Source organism: Mustela erminea, chromosome 14, assembly GCF_009829155.1.
Source record: "Mustela erminea isolate mMusErm1 chromosome 14, mMusErm1.Pri, whole genome shotgun sequence".
Taxonomy (NCBI): domain Eukaryota; kingdom Metazoa; phylum Chordata; class Mammalia; order Carnivora; family Mustelidae; genus Mustela; species Mustela erminea.
The window spans coordinates 5,497,107-5,517,080 of record NC_045627.1 but is presented as its reverse complement, the minus strand read 5'-3'; the positions used below and the strand labels follow the sequence as shown (position 1 = coordinate 5,517,080).

Genomic DNA, 19,974 nt, shown 5'->3' with positions numbered 1-19,974 from the left:
TGTATGAGTCCCAAGGGCCCTCAGTCCGGCTCCTTCCCTGAGCAGGTGGAGTACCAGGGCACCTGGTAAAACAGCTGAAAGACAGCTGGATCTGGAAGCTCAGGACTTGACCTTGGTTTCGGCTCAGGTCATTATTTCAGGGTCATGAGTTCGAGTCCCACGTCAGGCTCTAGACTCAGCACAGAGTTTGCCTGAGTTTCTCTCTCCCTCTGCCTCTGTTCCTCCCTACCCCATGCTCACATACCCTCTCAAGTAAATAAATCTTGGAAAGGAAAGGAAAGGGAAGGGAAGGAGAAAAGGGGACGGGGGGAGGGAAGGATCACTACTCACTAGCTACGTTTCCACTCACAAAGGCCTTAACAGCTGATTGTGAAGTAGGTGATCTATTCAGTAACAGCGATGTCTACTACACCATCTCAAAGCACTGTGTTACATTGAAAAAAGAGAGAATATATAATACAGTGCTTTTAAATTATATAACGCTATAACTATTAACAATTAAGTTGAAACCAGTATTTTCCAAAGGTAATTACCAGGTTAGGTTCTTAAAAGTTATCTACATTATGGTGCCTTAGCAGAGACACTTTAATTGCGAGAATAAGTAAATGTAACTCATAGATCATTCAACAAAAATCACCTCAGAGCAGGGGACAAAAAACTCCTGCAGATAACTGAAAACTGTCTAAATTCAAGGCCACTTCCTTGCTCTTCTCATTAGCACATAACAAAACTAAAATAATAACAACAGCATAACTTTGCTTCTTGGGAGTTTCAGCAAACGAATAACTCAAGACAGGTCATGTTTCTAGAGAGCAGAGGGCTTATATTAAAAACCCACGTGGAGAAAAAAACAACATGGGAAAAAAAAGAACTATTTTGATGGGACTATTTGCAGAATGTAATGCATTTTCTTTTGTTCTCCGAACCCGGGCAGGATAAGATAAAAATAAGGCTGTCTCCGAAGAACTCAGACAGCCTGCGAATACAGAAGGGCTGTGCTTGCAGGAACCTGGCTCCCAGACCTGGGATGCTGGGTAGAGCTACTTACTAGCTTTAGAACCCTGAGGAAAGGTCCTAATGTCCCTGTGCGTTGGTTACCGGCTCTGCGGAAGTGCGGTCATCTCAGGAGAGACTGTGAAAATTCAGTGACGGCTCTCAGTTACTCTGTGCTGTAGCAACCACAGAGGAGGAAGAAGGATGAGAGACATCAGTGAACACGCCAGTTAACGTCCTAGTCCGTATGCTAGTCCACAAGTCCGCTGCGCAGAGAACCGTAACCTCTCTTGAATGAAATCGTCTTTATGTGAATGTTATAACAGGAGATTCTAAAGCAAAGAAGTGTGCAGTTCAGAAGTGGGGGAGGGAGGGGACTTCCCACCCTTTGCATCCTGACACCCCAGGGCTCCAGTGTGCTTCACTGGATTAATGCATTCTCCAGGTGGGTGGGGATGCTTGGCTCCAAAACCAGGTGGCTCTAGACCTCAGCAGTTTCTACTCCTTTCCACAGCATTTCATGCTTTTTTTTTCTTCCTAACACTTATTTTGTTTTCAGCTGCCAACTTTTACCAACTTAGCAACCCTCTCCCCTCTTCTAATTAGCTGCTTTTACTGAAAATCGGACAATTGAACTTGTAACACAGAAATAAACAGAATTGGAAATAATCAATGAAACTAAAAGGCAGCCTACGGAATGGGAGGAGATACTTGCAAATGACACATCTGATAAAGGGTTAATGTCCAAGACTATAAAGAACTTATCAAACTCAACACCCCCCAAAAAAAAAATCCAATTAAGAAATGAAATGGGCAGAAGAGATGAATAGTCATTTTTCCAAAGAAGACATCCAGAGGGCCAACAGACACATGAAAAGATGGCCAACATCATTCATCATCAAGCAAATGCAAATCAAAAAATCACCTCACAGCTGTCAGATGGGAGAAAATTACTAACACAAGAAACAGCAGGTATTGGCGAGGTTGTGGAAAAAGGGGAAACTTACACTGCTGGTGGGAATGCAAGCTGGTGCAGCCACTCTGGAAAACAGCATGGAGGTTCCTCAGAAAGTTAAAAATATAACTATCCTATGATCCAGCAATTGTACTAGTGGTTATTTCCACAAATAATACAAAATTACAGATTCAAAGGGGTACATGTACCCCAATGTTTACAGCCACATATCAACAAAGCCAAACTGTGGAAAGAGCCCAAGTGCCCATAAACTGATGAGTGGATAAAGGTGCGGTGTATGTATACAATGCAATATTACTCAGCCATCACAAAATGAAATCTTGCCCTTTGCAATGAGGTGGATGGAGCTAGAGTGTATTATGCTAAGCGAAATAAGTCAGAGAAAGAAAAATGCCATATGATTTCAGTCATATGTAGAATTTAGGAAACAGAACAGAGGAAGATAGGGGAAAAAGAAAAAAATGAGAGAGGGGGGAAGCAAACCATAAGGGATCCCTTTAAAAAAAAAAGTTTTATTCATTTATTTGACACAGAGAGAGAGTGAGTAAGAAACTACAAGGCAGAGAGAAAGGGAGAAGCAGGTTTCCTGCTAAGCCGGGAGCTTGATGTGGGGCTCCATCCCAGGACCCTGGGATCATCACCAGAGGCAAGGGCAGACCCTTAACAACTGAGCCACCCAGGCACCGTAAGAGACTCTTGAGGACAGAGGACAGACTGGGGGTTGACAGAGGGAGGTGGGTGGGGGAGGGGATCAGTGGGTGATGGGCATTAAGGAGGGCACTTGTGATGAGCACTGGGGGTTACGGGTAAGTGATGAACCCCTCAATTCTACTCCTGTCAAAATAAATGAATAAATAATAAAAAATATTTATTGATATGAAATCACCATTAAAAAAAAAAAAGAAAGAAACAGATTTTGAGAGAAGATCTCTCCGATGAGTGTAGAGAAGAAAAGGCCTGTATTCTCTGTCCCGCTCGATTCCTGAAAACTCTGGGACTCATCTACAGGGAGCGCGGCAACCAGTTTCTTCAGCCGTCTACAAGAGCGGAAAGTGGGGTGCTCACCTCCAGATGTCACTCCCCTTAGAAAACAGGGAAGACTTGATGACTTCCGGCGCCATCCAGGCATAGGTGCCCGCGGCACTCATCTTGGTCGTCCTGTGCCATTCTCTCGCCAGCCCAAAATCTGTAATCTTCAACGTTTTATTGCAGAAGTCATCATGCTCTATCTTCTCAAGCAGCAAAACTAAAAAAAATTAAAAATAAAAAAAAAATCAAAGGTGGGCTATTTTCATATTGTTATAATTTTCTGGTCACACTGTTTCCTTGGTATTGAAGGCACAACCTTCAGCTCAGTCAGCAGCGTAAATGAGAACGGGCTTGTGTTCTGCCATCTTGGCTTACATTATCTGTGCCATAACCTTTACTGGGTCACTGGTGCCTGCGGCTACAAGTTAAAAAAAAAAAAAATCAACATGGCTCAGCACTCTATGAATGAATGCTTCTCTTGATGAGAAAGTAAATGATTTCTAGGGGCAAAGAACATTACTGAGGCATCACGGATAGGGTCAGAAGTCTGTGAGAGTTTCCCTGGTGAGAATACATTGTATTCTTCCTAGAAGTTAGGTCCTGATTTAAAGGCAGAGCCCTTTCATTTTCTTTTTTTCATTACGTTCAGTTAGTCGGCATATAGTACCTCATCAGTTCTTGTTAGCTGTGTGTGACACCCAGTGCAGAGCCTTTTCTTTTATTTTTTTTTAAATTTTATTCATTTATTTGACAGAGAGAGAGATCACAAGTAGGCAGAGAGGCAGGCAGAGAGAGATCGGGGAGAAGCAGGCTCCCTGCTGAGCAGAGATCCAGATGCGGGGCTCTATCCCAGGACCCTGGGATCATGACCTGAGCCGAAGGCAGAGGCTTAACCCACTGAGCCACCCAGGCACCCTGCAGAGCCTTTTCTACCGAAGGTATTCAAGAGTATCATAGGCAAATGACTCGTCACCATAAATTATTATTAAATAGGATCTTAGAGTAAACTTGCAAAATGCTTAGAGATTTTTAACTCATAAAGTATTTTATGAGCTAGGACTGCTTTACTAAAGCTCGAAAAATAGCAGGAAGTAGAAACTTTAGAGAAATGTCATCGAACACTAGTTTTCCTCGCCCCCCAGCCTCCTGACAAAATACAGACCCCTCGAGAGTCACTTCTGGTAGCACAACTCCCACTACAGTCCCCGCCAACGTCACCTCTGACTTCTCCACCAGACTGTTAGCTCTGAGAGAGTGAGTGTATGAGAGAGAGACAGAGAGAGGAAGCCGGTATGGATGGGAGGGCAATCCATACCGGATTGGGACAGACATGTTCAATTCTCATCCGTCGTCCCCTGTCCACTCCGCGTCTCATCTTATTCAGAGCAGGAGCTGAATGCTCTCAAACGAACACAACATGCACATTCTTTTTTTTTTTTTTTTTAAGATTTTATTTATTTATTTGACAGACAGAGATCACAAGTAGGCAGAGAGGCAGGCAGAGAAAGAGGGGGAAGCAGTCTCCTGGCAAGCAGAGAGCCCAATGTGGGGCTCGATCCCAGGACCCTGGGATCACAACCTGAGCGGAAAGCAGAGGCTTTAACCCACTGAGCCACCCAGGCGCCCAACACGCGCATTCTTATACTTGCCCTGTGCTCATGCTAGCCCCACCTAACACAAATGACAACAAATATAATAAGAGAGTTGCTAACAAGTGCAGAGTTTTCCTGTATGCCTTGCACACATCCATGATTTCATTCAATCATCATAAAAATCCCAAGGGATGGGCCTTCATTATCTGAAGACAATCAGTACCAAAAAAATAAAGCCACAAAATGAATCCACTGAAACAGTAATCCAAATTTCATTGTAAACAAGGCAAACGGGGTATTGTTATTCAGGTATTACCTTGAAAAATAAAATGAAAATAAGTCTTTTTCATCGTTTGGTTTTTTAAAGAAAGGATGTTTATGTCATTGCTGTAACCATGTGCTAACTCTTGGAAGGATAAAAACAAAACACGCAGGGCATGTCCTGTAGAATAAATTATCCAAACAAAACTGAAGCAAGGCATAAGACATTCTCCTTTTTTGATTTTTGGAACATGATCCTAAAGAAGACCATTTTCCCAGATGTTAGTTATAAGAATAAGGAGCATTTTCCAAGTACATTCATTCTGTGTGTCCAAATGCACTTATAGCTACTTCAACCATGAAATCCACACCGCAGTACAATAGGTATTTACTATTTACTATTCTGTGCTTCACAGATAAGGGAGCCGAGACACAGGTGTTGCCTAAGTGTCCAAGGTCCCGGCTGAGGAGCAGCGACCCTCTCGAAGCAGTCTGACCCCAGAGACACACACTCCTAACCACGGCGGCATTGCTCGGAGGGTGGCTTTTATCAGGTGCTCAGGAGAGCTTTCTGTATCCGTTGGAAATCTCTCTCCATTCAGGTGCCTGTTCTGTTCTTTTCTGATTTCCTATCATTGCAAGATCACCACCTGATCCCCGTGGAGGGACTGTGGGGTGGTGAGGAAGGACGTGCACCGCTCGGCCACACTGCTGGGTTCAGATTCCCCGCTTGTTTCTTTGCCTGTCGCGGGAATCTTGATAGCAAGGTTGTAGGGAGCAAGAGATGAATATGTAACAGTGTTTGAAAGAGGGTTTTGTGACGAGCACACACGCATGCGCACACACACACACGCACACGCACACGCACACACCCCCTTTATCAATACGTTTGAAAGTGTTTTTAGGAATACGTCTTTCCAAATCACTTTCATGGACCTCAGGGAATCCTCTTATCTTTCCCAAGACTTGAAATTTCACTCTGCAATGGATTCGTATTGTGTTTGCTTCATATCGTCAAATATTTATACTATTAAATGGTCATAAAAGTCGAAGAGTTAATGAAACTGGAGAGAGCCAACACTAGATTTCAACAGAAGGAGGTGTTTGAGTGGGGACTGGCACAGGGAGCCACCACTGAATGATTCCTGCTGTGTTGTAACATTTCTTTCCCCAACTGACCTTCTAACTGTGGGATTTAGAGAGCAAGCCCCCCCCCCCCCGCTCTACTTTTATATCCGTTACGTGGATGACAGTTCAGCTTTAAGATGGTTTATGTGCCTGTCCATGGTTACACAGTTGGAAAGCAGCAAGGCCAAAATTGTACTTTTTTTCCTGCTTGTAATCTCAACACTATACTATAAATAGAAGGATGGAGGGGGCTGGTGGGGAGCCTCACTTCCGTTTGGAACAGCCTCTTATGCTTTCTGTGCATCTATACTGTACCTAGTCTCAAGGCCCAGCTGCCTTGGGAAAACCTTGTGGGGCAGCCTACAAAATAGTGACTGTTTCATCTTCCCAGTCAGCTATCACCCACGTATTATGTTGTTTTGTCTGTTATCTTTTTGTATGAGACTTATTGCCCTACATCATATATGAAACTACCTAATCCTAGGAACTGCATTTTACAGATTTCCCCTGCGTCCCTCTACACTGACTGCTCCACGGAAGCGTGGACAATAGTGATAATTATCCCCAGCGTCACACGCAGAACACCGCCTCCCACTCACCGGTCCTCTTCTACGGTAGTCGTTTCACACACTGGACATCGCATTTCACCCTCGCACAGTTCAGTGAGGCGGGAATCGTCATCTCCAGCTTACAGCCTGGATACGTGATCCAAAGCACGCGGCTACCACTCAGAGCCAGATTCCAGACCCGGCGGCAGACGGCTTCCCCAGCCTTCCGCAAAACTGATAACGCTGCCGGTTATAGGAAGGGGCAAAAGGACCCGGTATTTCATTTTGCAGATCGCTTAAAAGATTAGTTTTGAACTCCCCGTCCTTCCACATCAGCTTAGGGCGTATTTCCTTCTCAGTCCTTACTCTTATATCAAGAAAAGCAAAATATCTAGTCCCTGAAAACCCTAAGTACTTAAGCCACAGAAACAAACAAAAAAATCAAATAAGCTACTTCATCGGTGTGACATTTTCCCACTTATAACACTGCTGATTTCACTTCTAAACAACAGTTATTTTTACCACCAAAAAGAACCCCAAATCAATGATCAAAATGGCCTGGAGTTCTATCAACCTTTGTTCTCCAAGACATTTTCACGTGTGTCCTTCACTCTTACAAACCTCCACCTCGGGAGCCTTGAGGAAGCACTGATTAAAACAGGCATGAAAATCTGACTGTCCCTCCCCAGGGCCCAGGAAGGCCTGGCAGCCCTTGAGAAGCAAAGCCCAAGAATGTCCCCAGATAAGTGAAAACAGAAATAAAAGTGAGAACTAACAACAAAACATTTAAAACTGATCACTTTCTAAATAAATGTCAGGGCACAACGTGCTATGAACAGCCTTTGCATCGATGGTTTCCGAGCGTCCCTCCCCCACGCCCACCCCAGTCCAGATTTCCACGGGAGCTAAGTGCCTCCACACTTTGCACGGAAAACAAGTTAAAATAACACTGTGATTGCCAAGCGTTTAGAGTTCCATGAAAGGCCCATTGTTTCAGATTCTATTTCAGAGGTGTTCCGCAGAATTCCTGAAATTCCTTATCTTTTGGGCAAAGTGACCGAAACCAAAAATAGCCAGAGTCCCGACAGGTAGCTTCAGGCACCTGGCCAGGTTTCAGCCTGGGGACTCCGGGTTGGCAGCCAACTTCCGCTTCCTGCCGTGCCCCAGGAAGGGCCCCAGCACACCGGCCCGCCACCAGAAGGTATAATGTACAGACCAGGCACATAAACTCTTTTGGCCACAGAAATGGTAAAATTCTTGTGGGTAACCTAGCGACGGGTGTTGGAGCCCCCTTTTGTGAGACTTCAGTGAAGATTTTTGACCCTTGTTAGCCCTGTTCTCGAACAATCAGCCTTTACAACCTTGTACTTACTCTACTTATTCAACCATGAGGCACGTGGTTTCTCTGGCTCCTTTGAAGTTCCACACTGCTATTTTCAGAATTATAGCATATAATGTATATATTTTTTTAAAAGCAATTACACTGTATCCGTTCTATTTTCTCAACATTTATGGGATTGCTGTGTCCAAATTCCATGTGAGGCAAATGGGCTAGTTTCAATTAATCTTTAACTAAGAATATATTATATTTAAAAAAAAAAAGGAGTAAGGAAGCAAATGGGTTTGAAGAAAAGCAAAATGTGGAAGAATATAGTATTAATGAAGATAATTTTCTCAGCCAAAGGAAGGTTGCTCTGAGAACTTCAAGTCTGAAAACGAACACCTGCGGAGGATAAGCACTAGGTCCGCACCCCCACATTTGGCATCATTACTTCCCGTCTGTCCTTCACTGGCACCACCCTGTCTCCCCCAACCTGCACTCTACTCGCTCTCTCCAGTCTATGGAGGCAAACGCAAGCTTTCTCCCTGGCCTTCAAGCCCCTTCTGGACCTCATTGGAAATGACCTCTCCAGATGCTGCGTCCTCTACGATGAAGCCTGCATCTTGACAATTCTGTGTATTGCTGGCCACCTCTAGAAAACACAACATTGTATCCTGGCGCTGGCTGCATAGAACCCTCTCCCCTCCCACCTTCCACGGAAACCACACGGGGGAAGCACCCCACTTCCTGCACGCGTCAGGGCACTGGCACCGCCTTCCCACTGCCGTGCTAACCACGAGACCACTTCAAGTCCCTTAGCCTGTGGAATCTCCAATTACCCTTCTCTTTAAAAAAAAAAAAAAAAAAAAAAGGGCAACTTCCTCACTCTCCTCCTGGTCCAGTATTCCAGGAGTCAATAAATACCTTCTCCCCTTTGGTACCTTCCCGCATGACCACAGCTAGAAGTTCCCATTTTTAATGCCCTGAAGTTCTATCATCATGTCTCACCCTACCTGTTCCTCTCATCTGATTAAATTATAAGCAACTGGAGGAAAGACTCCGCACCCAATGAATGTTATGTATTGATTTACTGATGCTACACACAAGCCGTTCCTATCTGTTAAGTGAAGGGGTACATAGATAGTATATGGGGGGAAACGGAGTATGAAGAAGATGAGCTACCAGTTTTCTCACATGAAGTCAGCTGCTACGACAGAAAACCAACTCTCCTCTGCACTCCCGAAACAGTATTAGGAAACACAGACCGGTTTAAGGAGAATGACAAATTCCCGTCCGTCTGCGGCATTCGACCTCGTTGATCATTATTCCCTGAAACACGTTCTTCCCTGACCTCCAGAGCATCCATGGCTCCCTGGGGCTCCCTTTCTCTTCTAACCACTCCTTTTCCTGATTCCTCCTATCTCCCTGATCTCTAATTACTGCAGACCGCCAGGACTAGGGCTGTGGATCCTCTGGTCTTTCTATCTACCCACTCCCCAGCTAATTTCAGCCCACCTCAGGGCTTTAAATACCATCCAGACACAGATGACTCCCAGATTCACCTCCGCCCTGGTCTCCCTTCCATCTCTCGTCCACGCCGCAGCCAGCACATTCTGCTAGAGAGCAAGGCAGATCCCAGTCCTCAGTCCGAAGCTCTCCACGGTCACGGTAAAGTCAAAGGTCTTGCAAGACCTGCCCAACCTGACCCCCCACCGGCTCCTGTCCTACTGTTCTCCTTCAGTCCTCTCCTGCCACACTGGCCTCCTGCTTTGGAGATTTTGCGGCTGATGATGAGGTTTTCCTGGTCAGCCACCTTTTCTGGAAGGCCACCCCTACCCATCTCACTTAAAACCTCAACCGCTCACCTCAACAGACTCACCTCTTCAATCCTACTCTTTCAGTTTTCCTACTAAAGCACTTCCCCACTCTCCAACATGCTACATCTCTTACTACTTCTCGGTCGTAACATCTGTGCTGCTTACTGGAACGTAACTTCTGAAAGTGGAGGAAAGCATTTCTGCTTTGCTCACCACCGAACATCAGGAGCCCCGGAGGGTTCCTGGCCCGTTGTACACGTCCATAAACAGCTGCTGCGTGAATGAATGAGTTGGCTTCCTGAATACAAGAAGACAGACTTCTCTGAAGAAAATAGAGATGTGACTGCCTAATATAGAGCTTCACCTTGCTCTTGCGCCAGAAAGAAAAGCCACCGTACAAACCATTTTATGGACATATACCACGCTCAGTTTTAACAAGAAACCTTTTTACATTTCATTGTGTGTGCAAATCTAGTTCAATATTTGGGTCCCCTCAGTATTTTCACCAAGTAGGTGCAAAGCAAACTGAGGGAGGAAGTCTTCGACAGTATCCTATGCTAGTATATTGGTGAACAGAAAGCCATACACCTGATATTATGTGATTCAACATTTGCAGAAAACCTGAAACTAAATAAACTCCTTCATATCGCCTTGAGCCAGTAATGACTCAAACATTCCTGTATGCAATCAAGATACTTCCCCACATGGCGTGCGATTTGGTCTTTTTCCAATAGCTTGGAAAAGCAACTGGTAATGAAACCCGGTAGTGAAACAGTTACAATAGCAACATAGTACTTCATGCCTCCTCCTTGACCCTCAACTTATCAACCCAAGTTACCAGCGGACCTGCCAAAGAGCACAGATGGCAGCACTCCTACAGAGAACAAAGCTGCAGACTGTTTCCTCATACTGCTGGCTGGCCCCAGTCAAGCAAATTAGCCACATCAAAAAGACCCTCACCCCTGTGCAAGATGAACAAATAAGTGATTACCTGGCACTATATATTGCTGAATGACTAATAATAATGTTCTTAAGATGATAGAGAGTTGTAGAAAACTGTTAAGTATCGTTCTCACACACACAAATGAGGTAAAGCACTCAAAGTGTTCCTAAACAATATATAAAAATGAGCATAGTCACCAACTTCCACTGAGATTGTGTCTTACAGTTTTCTAAATACTTTAACATAGGCCAGGTGTTGGCAAACTACATCCCATGGGCCAAATCCTATGCCTATTTTTGTAAATAAAGTTTTATTGGAACACGGTCACATTCATTTTCACATACTGTCTGTAGATGCTTTGGGCTACAACAGCAGACTTGACCAGTTGCAAGAGAGACCTTATGGTCGACAGAGTCAAAAATATTTATTATCTGGATCTTCATAGGGAACGTGTGCCAACCCCGGCAGTACCCTGTCTCACCTTATCCTCACATCACCTTATTCAGGAAGTCAGGGCTGTGAACCCACAGCTGCTTAAGCTGTGGGGTCAGAGGGCAAACCTCAGGCACCACAATGTCACTATTCGTCACCCAATGTCAAAGGAACAAATGCTTAAAGGGATTCCCTTCCCCAGAGACACAAGCCCAGGAAAAGCTACCCATAGTCTCACCTGGTGCCTTCTATGACCAACTGTGCAATTTCATCAGACCCTTAACCAGATCTGAGATGCAGTCTGGGTTCATGGAAGGATTTATATAGATCAACCCAGAGAACCCTCAGAAGGAACCCAAAATCTGGTCCTTTGAATAGCAGTTTCCAAACTTGGCTCTGCTTTTCAGGCATCCAGAAGATTTCTAAATATATAAATGTTGTTGGGGCATCTGAGTGGCTCTGTAAGTATCTGCTTTCAGCTCAGGTCACAATTCTACGGTCCTGGGATCAAGCCCTGCATCCGGCTCCCTGCTTGCGGGAAGCCTGCTTCTCCCTCTCCCACTCCCCCTGCTTGCGTTCCCTCTCTCATTGTGTCTCTCTCTGCCAAATAAATAAATAAAAATCTTAAAAAATATATATATAAATATATATATATATATATATAAACCAATATATATATATTGCTTCATCAAAAGCTCAGATGGATTAATGGAGGGATAAGGTTAGATCTGTGTTAAAGCAAGTCGATAAAACACAAATGGCAGAATCTGGGTGGTAAGGATGTAAGAGCTCACTTCAAGCTCCTTCAATTTCATATTTCAATATTTTATAAATAAAATATCGGGGGGGGGGGAATTCATTGTTTGTTCCCAACCAAGGTCAACTAAATCAGAACATCCAAAAGTGAGACAGAGAGTTTTATTTTTTAAAAGCTCACGAGGAGCTTCTGATCCTAGTGTAGGAACAACTCTTCCAGAGTCCCATTCTTTCCCAACAGAACTGATCACCTCACCTTGGGGGGGAGGGTTTCAAAGTAGGGACCCTTGGGCAACCCTAAGGTAGCAACAGATTAAATATAGAAGCAGATATGAACATCCATTGGTCTTCTATTAAGTCTGGCATCAAAGTGAGCTTCGAAAGTGTAAAGCAGTGCCACTCTCCTTTCTAAATTTCTTTGGGAAAATAAGACTTTTCTTCCATTAAAAATGCTGTGCTAACATGTCATGGGTCTGTTATTTTTATATTATTAAGCATTTTTAAATGTATCATGTTAAGTTTCTAACTCGGTAAACACCAGCAGCTATCACGCACGTAAACAAGAATTCCTTGCGGGCCTGATAACAAACACTGGAGAACTGCTCATCTGGGCTACAGATGGAGAAGATAAATGCTGAGGCTCCAGGATTAGAGGTTCTGGATTCAGCTCTCTGACGAGGGAGCTTCACAGAGGCAATCAAACTGCGGCTTCATTCTCTCCGCCTGTAAAATGGGAATAAAATACCAACCTCGAAAGTTGCTGTGAAGAGTAAGTGCGGATCGAGGTTGGGCAGCACCCAGTGCCTGGTAAGCTCGAGACACTCGCGAGCCTGTGCCTGAGACCATCCCTACAGTAAGGCAGCTGAGGTGAAGCAGTGTTTGGATAAGATGAATTCTTAAAAATGACGAAATTCGCACTGAATTGGAAGCCCCCCCATACAAATGTGTTTCAAGCGTCACGAAACCAGCACAGCTCTGCCGACCTGTCTAGAAACCCTTCCCCTGCCCCCCAACCCTCCTTTATGGGGGTGCTTCACCTTGTGGGAGGGCCTGAGGGCTGGGGAGGGTTTGGACTGAAAACCGTCAGCCTGGCCTGGTAAATCTCGTCACTGTTTTCTAACCCTCGTGAACCAGAGGGAGAAACTGCTCTAAACCAACTCACCAGATGCATATTGACTATAAAAATCTAGGTTCCAGTCGTAAATGATAAACAATTTACGTCAAACCAATGTCTAAGAATTTTCATGCTTACTGCCCTACTGATAACCTGTGATAGTACAGTCATAAAGCAAATTATCCCAAGCTTATATTTTTCTTTTCTGTAGAGGTGTTTATCTCCCAGCAGAGAGACCACTTTCCTCCCCAAAACCTCCCGGGGTTGGCTCTTGTTGTGGGCTCTCCGTGTTAGGACGGCGTTCCAGTCGCCCACCCACTCCCTGCTGGCTTCCCCGCCTGTTTCCTTCCCAGAAAACCCCTTGTCTCTCTTTCCTTCTAGCTGCACCCAACTACTATTGGTTCCCTAAAAAAAAGTCCTATGTTTTCATGCCAGTTTTCCCACAAATGCTTTTGATGGGTTGAGGCAGCATCAAACAGATGTTCCCTCCGAGACTCTGTCCATACCCCAGAGAGGAATTCAGCAGACAGCTTCAGAAATCAAGAAATTCGGGCTCAATGACATTACACAACTTGTCCAAGGTCACACGTCGAGTAAATGACAACACCAGTAATTGAACCCAGGTCTCAAGGACTTCCAAGGCGACATTCCTACCGGTGACTGCACTGTTTGGGAGAAGTTCAACACCTGCGACCTGCGTGCTGGTGTGAGAGGAGAAAGCAGGGCTGGCAGACACCTTCTCAAGTGGACGGAGGGGTCTTGCCCCTCCTCATTCCTTCACATGCTTTGATACACTTGACGATGACTGCAGACGTGATCAGGCGTGTACAGGGATGACTGAGTTTGCATAATCCTGAACCAAATAAGGGACCCCCCCGCCCTTATAACTAGGAAAAAATGAGTGGTGGCCTAGTTTTTTTTTTAATATGTAAGTATGAAAATGGTAGGGGATGACGTGGGGACCGTTTGTCAATAGCTATTATTCTAAAAATATGTCCTTTAGCTTTTTTGTTTATAAGAAGCAGGTTAGCTTTTACCATCACTGGGGTATCTGCGCTGACCTCCCGGTGCCCCCTGGAGTGGGAAGAAGCCGTGGCATGAAGCTACACATCTGCAATAAAAGAACAGACGAGGGGGGAAAGAAGACGTGTGTCTTTTAACTGATAAAAGTGTAATTAATAGTTCCTCCAAATCACCTCAATGAGCTATTTAAGCACCTTATTTGGAGATTACATTTCCTATAATTTTCTCAAATAGTTCCTTTATTTACACTGTACTAATGAGAATTTTTTTTTCAAAAAATTATATCCCTTTTGTAGTTTTAGTAAGAGCTCTAAACTGCATTTGCTACTAAATGTAACTATGTCTATTTATTGACTGTAAATGCCATTGTAGATAATAATACATATAAGAATTATTCCCCCAGAAGGCTTAAAAAAAAAAAAAAGCAAGCTAAAAAGGTGCTTACTCATTGAAATAAAAAATATAAAAGTAAGTAGGGATCAAAATTTGTGGTTCAGGGGCACCTGGGTGGCTCAGTGGGTTAAAACCTCTGACTTCAGCTCAGGTCATGATCCAAGGGTCCTGGGATCAAGCCCCGAGTCAGGCTCTCTGCTCAGTGGGGAGCCTGCTTCCTCCTCTCTCTCTGCCTGCCTCTCTGCCTACTTGTGATCTCTGTCTTTCACATAAATAAATAAAATCTTAAAAAAAAAAATTGTGGTTCAGTTTCTCCTGGAATGTTTATTTTTGCTAAAGCCACCACCACCAGTACAACACAGTAAGCAATATTAAAACAAAACAAAACAAAACGAAACAGCAGAAAAAACACATTATGCCACACAATCTTCTTTCAATACTGAATTATGCCAGAAAAATACAGACTAAATTCTAATAATTCAAACCAGCCTCAGTAAGTCACATATCATACTAGTTTATCTTCACTCCTCCTTGGTAACTTCCCTGAAAACCACTCCCTGGTCCTAGCACCCTGGGTGAAACCACCGCATTCTTTGAAGGGTGCCACCTCGACAGCCTTCACGTGGGCCAATTTCAAGTCCATCCTTCAGAGCAGCCAGAGGAATCTTGTAAACACAGCATCAGATCCCACCTGTCCTCTGTACAGAACTCTCCCAGGCTCTGGACAGATGGCACCGAGAGTGGGACACCCGTAGGTCACGGCCAGAAGCCCCACAGTGACGACCTCTACTCCTCCCTCTGCTTCAGCCTCCCAGCTTCCCCTCCACTCCCCAGGAAATGAGGGTCCTTACTCTCCATCCTCCCTTTGCCTGGATCTTCGCTCGACTTCTTCCTCCTCACGCACACCTCTGTGTCACTCGTCAGAGTGTCTTCTGTCCACCACCCAGTCTCACCAGCGTCCTCATCCTTGGCCTCACCACCATCTACCCCCACGATGCTTACTAGTATCTGACACTGCATGGCTACCGTCTAGCTTTCCCACGAGACTATGCCTGATGCCAATGGGGATGCGGTCATCTGGTTCGCTCCTGTGTCCCCATGGTCCAGAAGTGGCTGGGGGGTGAGGGGAGGCTCAAGATATATTGGACAAATGCACAGTGATTTTTCTCTCTTCCCTGCATGCACAGAGAACCGGCCATGTTCACAGGAGCCCAGCGCTGTTTCATACTCCTCTCTCATTGTTGCACATAGACAGACTTAGCACAGTGTTTTCTACACAATTCTCATCCAGGGAGTGCCAGGGCCTAGCATTTAAGCAAAATGATGCTTAAATCTTGGTCATTTGGTTCAACTTTCAATCTCTTACTGTTAGAAAAGGAACAAAGTTGTTTGTACCATCAAAACACAGCTCTTACTTCAACATAAACACTGTCTCCCATATACAATAAAACTTAAAAGAAGACCAAAGAGAAAAGAGGAAAGAAAACATGTTAAGAACCATATCTTCCTAGGACAAACTTAAACATTTGTTTTAAACAGTAATTTCAACTAACGTGGCTCCAGGTCGTTTTACACTGGCTCTTTGTGGACTCCAGAATGAAGACAAAATTCAATATTGATTTTTAAAACCTTGTTTACATTATCATTAACTCACTACCACCATTAGCAAATAACCAATAAGTTCAAACAAAACACACTGTAATAGGGTTTCTGCTGTCCTCAAAAGTCTGAACAAGAAGTCATGGTTTCATGTACCACAAGAGAAGTCCCAAAGTGTCCACATTTATTCACTGAATTAACACCAGAGAGAGAGGATAAGGCACTGTGCTGGGCACTGTGATGTGCACGTTTTAGGCCCTATGCAAAATGTGCCTGTTATAGTCATTAAAAACTATAGTAATGATCATATTTTAACAAATATTTGGCTAGGCTAGTGACCAAGCCCATTATGTCTTTTTCAAAGTGCACAAATTTAAAGCAAAGGCGACCTTGCCTGACAATTATAGAAATTAAAATGCTCCAGGAAGTTCGGCAATTTCTTCTGAGCGTGGAAAGCCTTCCAAAAAACTAAGTTGCGGCAAATAACCACCTCCAAATGACATACTACCATCTCTGTTCTGCTGTTCAAGTCTCCTGCTGTTAATAAAAACCATTTAATCATGTTCTTATTCCAGGGTCATGATATTTCTTTTTTCCCATTTAATAGTATTAATACTTTGAAAGTTCTTCATTCATATAAAAAGATTATGATTGGAACATGGATTAATCTACCCGTCAATGTGTTTAGGAACATTAGCAAACATGCCAATGGGACAGATCATAGGGACCTCACGCATTATCAAAATGCAACAAAACCAACTAAAAGTAATGAAAAAAATAATCGTTACAGGCCCTTTTGCTCTTTTGGCCTAAGGATCAGTCTAACCCTAACTGTTTGCCTGTGTTGGTAATGTGATGTCCTGTAACAGAATCAGTCTGCAGAAACCAGGTCCTATGTATATCACAGAACGGCCACAAATGCCAAGACTGCCCAAGCAATGATGCTCTTTTTTGCTGTCCTTAAAATAACCTGGTTTTGCAGAATATAACCAGCAGAGAAGGGCTTGCAGGACATCACTGGCGAGAGAGCTTACAGGACCCACAGACAGGGCACACAGACCTTGCTCGGTGGTAGCAAGTTAAACACATTTTTCACTGAAAGCACATTTTAGGAAATAAGCACCAGCTGTAGGGTCTGAAGCATTGACAAAAATAAGTACATTGAAAACTGCGCTATGTCTTTATCATCCCACGGACCAAAAGTAAACAACTCTGGAGTCCTTTATGTGTCCTCTGTTGGAACTCTAAGAACACACGCTACTACTGCCGCTCTCTAACTACTGCCACTCTCTCACTGCCATATCTTGTTTGAATCTGCTTCTGACACTTGACCAGTTGTCATCTAAATTATAAGGTTATAATTTATACTGGGGGTTAGCAGGAGGCATAAAATAAAATCCACAGCAAGTATCCAACGCTTACATGTAGTTACCAACACTTAAGTAATCTGATTCCCATAACGAAAGTGCCACCTTCATCATTTTCAAGTTAACTTTCCGAGCGGAAGAATTTCGAATAGGAAGAAGAATGTACACAAACATGAAACAAATACATCATTTCTTCTTGTCACTCTTCTTCCTGCAGACTTGGGGAAGGACAGTGTTTCCCTTTGGGTTAGCACCTGTCCTAGCAGGTTTTACCAGGTTGAAAGACATGCGGCTGTGGTAGGCCAATGCCAGTTCTGGCTGCATTTTTAATCTTTCATGCGATTTCATCCCATCCTAAGACTACGTAGGAGGTGATCTTCAATGTTCAAGAACCAACTTTAAACGAGGATCCCATTAGGTCTTTTATAAAGTGGTGAAATTTAATAGGATTTGGGTTTAGCTCATTTGTCAGTTCTCTATTGACAGCTAGAAAATCCACCCTGGCTTATAAACAAAGTAAACGATACAGACCAGGTTTTCAAGAGTTCAAGTACTTGTGCAAGGACCCCACGCGTGTCTAAGCCTACATGTGCATGCTGGCCCAATCGGCTGCTTCTTGCATGGAGACGATCCACCAACACTCAAGCCACCAAACGAAGGATAAAAGCACACTTCGTGGGCAGAGATGTCTGAGTGAAAAGTCTTTGGAAATGTCAGGGGACATAAAGCCATATTTAAAGTGGTAAAGAGCAACCTCAATTCAGCACCTGTAAAGCTGAAGGAAAGGAGGAGTTTGATGAAGCAGAAAAGGAGGGTCATGGGTTGCTCACAATCTCAGGAAGGCTTCGGTTTGCAGTTGCACAAAACGACCCACTTATTGTACCTAAAGGCCAAAGAGCACCCTGAGGTTTAGAAGATCCAGGTACTTTACAACTGTGTAGTCAGCAAGCAAGTCTGATCTGCATTTTTTTTTAAAAGGCGCCCAAAAAGCAACAAAGCAAAGTCAAGGTAAGCGTCACCTGCCCTAAGGCAAGTAACCAACGTCCAGCTGGACCTCCGGGCCCTGGAAAGCGGGCACAGAGGGTGCTGCAGGCGTCGGGAGGCTGACCCCCGCCTCCTTCCACCTGGCTCAAGGCCGGGAGGGGCCGGCGCAGGACTGGCACCGAGGAGGGCTTCGCTGGGCGAGGCTGCGTCCCCCCACCTCTACACCCAGACCCCACCCCCGGACCACTTACTGTTGCTGGACTTGAGGTCCCGGTGCAGGATGGACACGACGGCCTCCTCGTGCAGGTAGAGCATGCCGCGGGCGATCTGCACGGCCCAGTTGACCAGCACGTGTGGGGGGATGCGGCGCGCGCGGCGCGGGCCTGGCGCGCGGGGGTCCGGGGCGGCGTTGGCGGCTGCCAGAGCGCGGTTGAGCGCTCCGCCGCGGGCGAACTCGAGCACCAGGCAGAGGTGCGGCTGCTGCAGGCACACGCCGCGCAGCTCGATGATGTTGGGGTGCCGCAGCATGGCGAAGAGCCGCGCCTCCCGCCGCACGCTCTCGGCCGCCGTCGCCGCGTCCTGCTCCGGGTCGCGGCGCGCCGCCTTCACCGCCACCTCCCGGCCCTGCCAGGTGGCGCGGTACACCTGCCCGAAGCCGCCGGCGCCGATGAGCTCTCGGAGCTCCAGCCGCTCGAAGTCGACGTGCGCGGGCGAGCCGGGCCGCGGCGGCGGCGGCGGGGGCGCGGGGAGGGCGGCCGGGCGGCACGGCGCCACGTAGTTGGCGGGGAAGATGCCGAGGCGCCGCTGCACCTGGCCGGCCCACCAGCCCTCGTCGCCCGACACGGCGGCGTCCTGCGACAGCACCTCCACTAGCTGCCCGCGCCGCAGGCTCAGCTCGTCCTCGCCGCGCGCCTCGTAGTCGTACAGCGCGGCCCACAGCCCCGCGCCCGCCGAGGCCGAGGCGGAGGCCGAGCCGCCGGAGGAGGCGGACGACGACGACGCGGAGCCGGCGGGGGCGCCCCGGGCCGGGGACACCGGCCTGTCAGCCGCGCCCTCGGCGCCCGGCAAGGCCATGGCGGGGCAGCCGGGAGGACGACGGCGGCGCGGGCAGACGGGCTCAGCCTCCGGGGCGGCTGGGGGCGCGCATGGTCCGGCAAGGAGGGGGAGTCGGGGCTCGGGGACGCGGGGGTTCGCGAGCCCACCACCCGGAGGCCCCACCACCCGGAGGCCCCGGCCTCAGCCCGCGTTGCGCCTGGTCCGCCTCTGCTGCTGCAGCGGTCCCCGCGGCCGCGGGCGCTGTCGCACCATGGTGGCGCGCTGGGCCTGCGGCGGGCCTGCGGCTGTGGCTGGGCCTCGCCGCCTCCCGGGCCCGCCCCTCCGGCCGCCCCGCCCCGCCCCGCCCGACCAGGACCCGCCCCGCGCGCCGGCCCGGCCCGCCCCCTCGGGGCCCGCCCAGACCCGCGGGTCCCCGCCTGCCGCCGCCGCCGCTCGCGGGTTGGGTGCGCCGCGCCCCTTCGGCCCGGGAGGCGGAACCGGCCGTGGCTGCACGAGGTTTTCGAGAAAAATCAAGCCAAGGGAAAGGCGGCGGGGAGCCCACGATCCTTTAAAATGCAGGGCTCCGGCGAAGAGGACTCGGTGCGCTGGGGCGGGACGCGAGGGAGTAGGTGGCCGTCCGGGGAGAGTCCCTGTGCACCCGGG

At 46.8% G+C, this 19,974-nt stretch overlaps 1 protein-coding gene across 2 annotated transcripts in view; it reads right to left on the bottom strand.

Annotated features, from left to right (window-relative positions):
- Positions 1 to 19,646, bottom strand: part of MAP3K21 (mitogen-activated protein kinase kinase kinase 21) — a 54,749-nt gene extending 35,103 nt beyond the window's left edge. Inside the window, exons 1-2 of one of the 2 annotated variants that reach the window (XM_032312615.1) lie at positions 18,528 to 19,646; positions 3,035 to 3,215 (exon numbers count right to left, since the gene is read on the bottom strand). In XM_032312615.1, the coding sequence (XP_032168506.1) occupies positions 3,035 to 3,215; positions 18,528 to 19,350 (1,004 nt within the window). In that variant the 5' untranslated portion in view covers positions 19,351 to 19,646. The remainder of the gene's footprint in view (positions 1 to 3,034; positions 3,216 to 18,527) is intronic. The other variant, XM_032312616.1, reaches the window with a different exon arrangement.
- Positions 19,647 to 19,974: the final 328 nt, after the last annotated feature.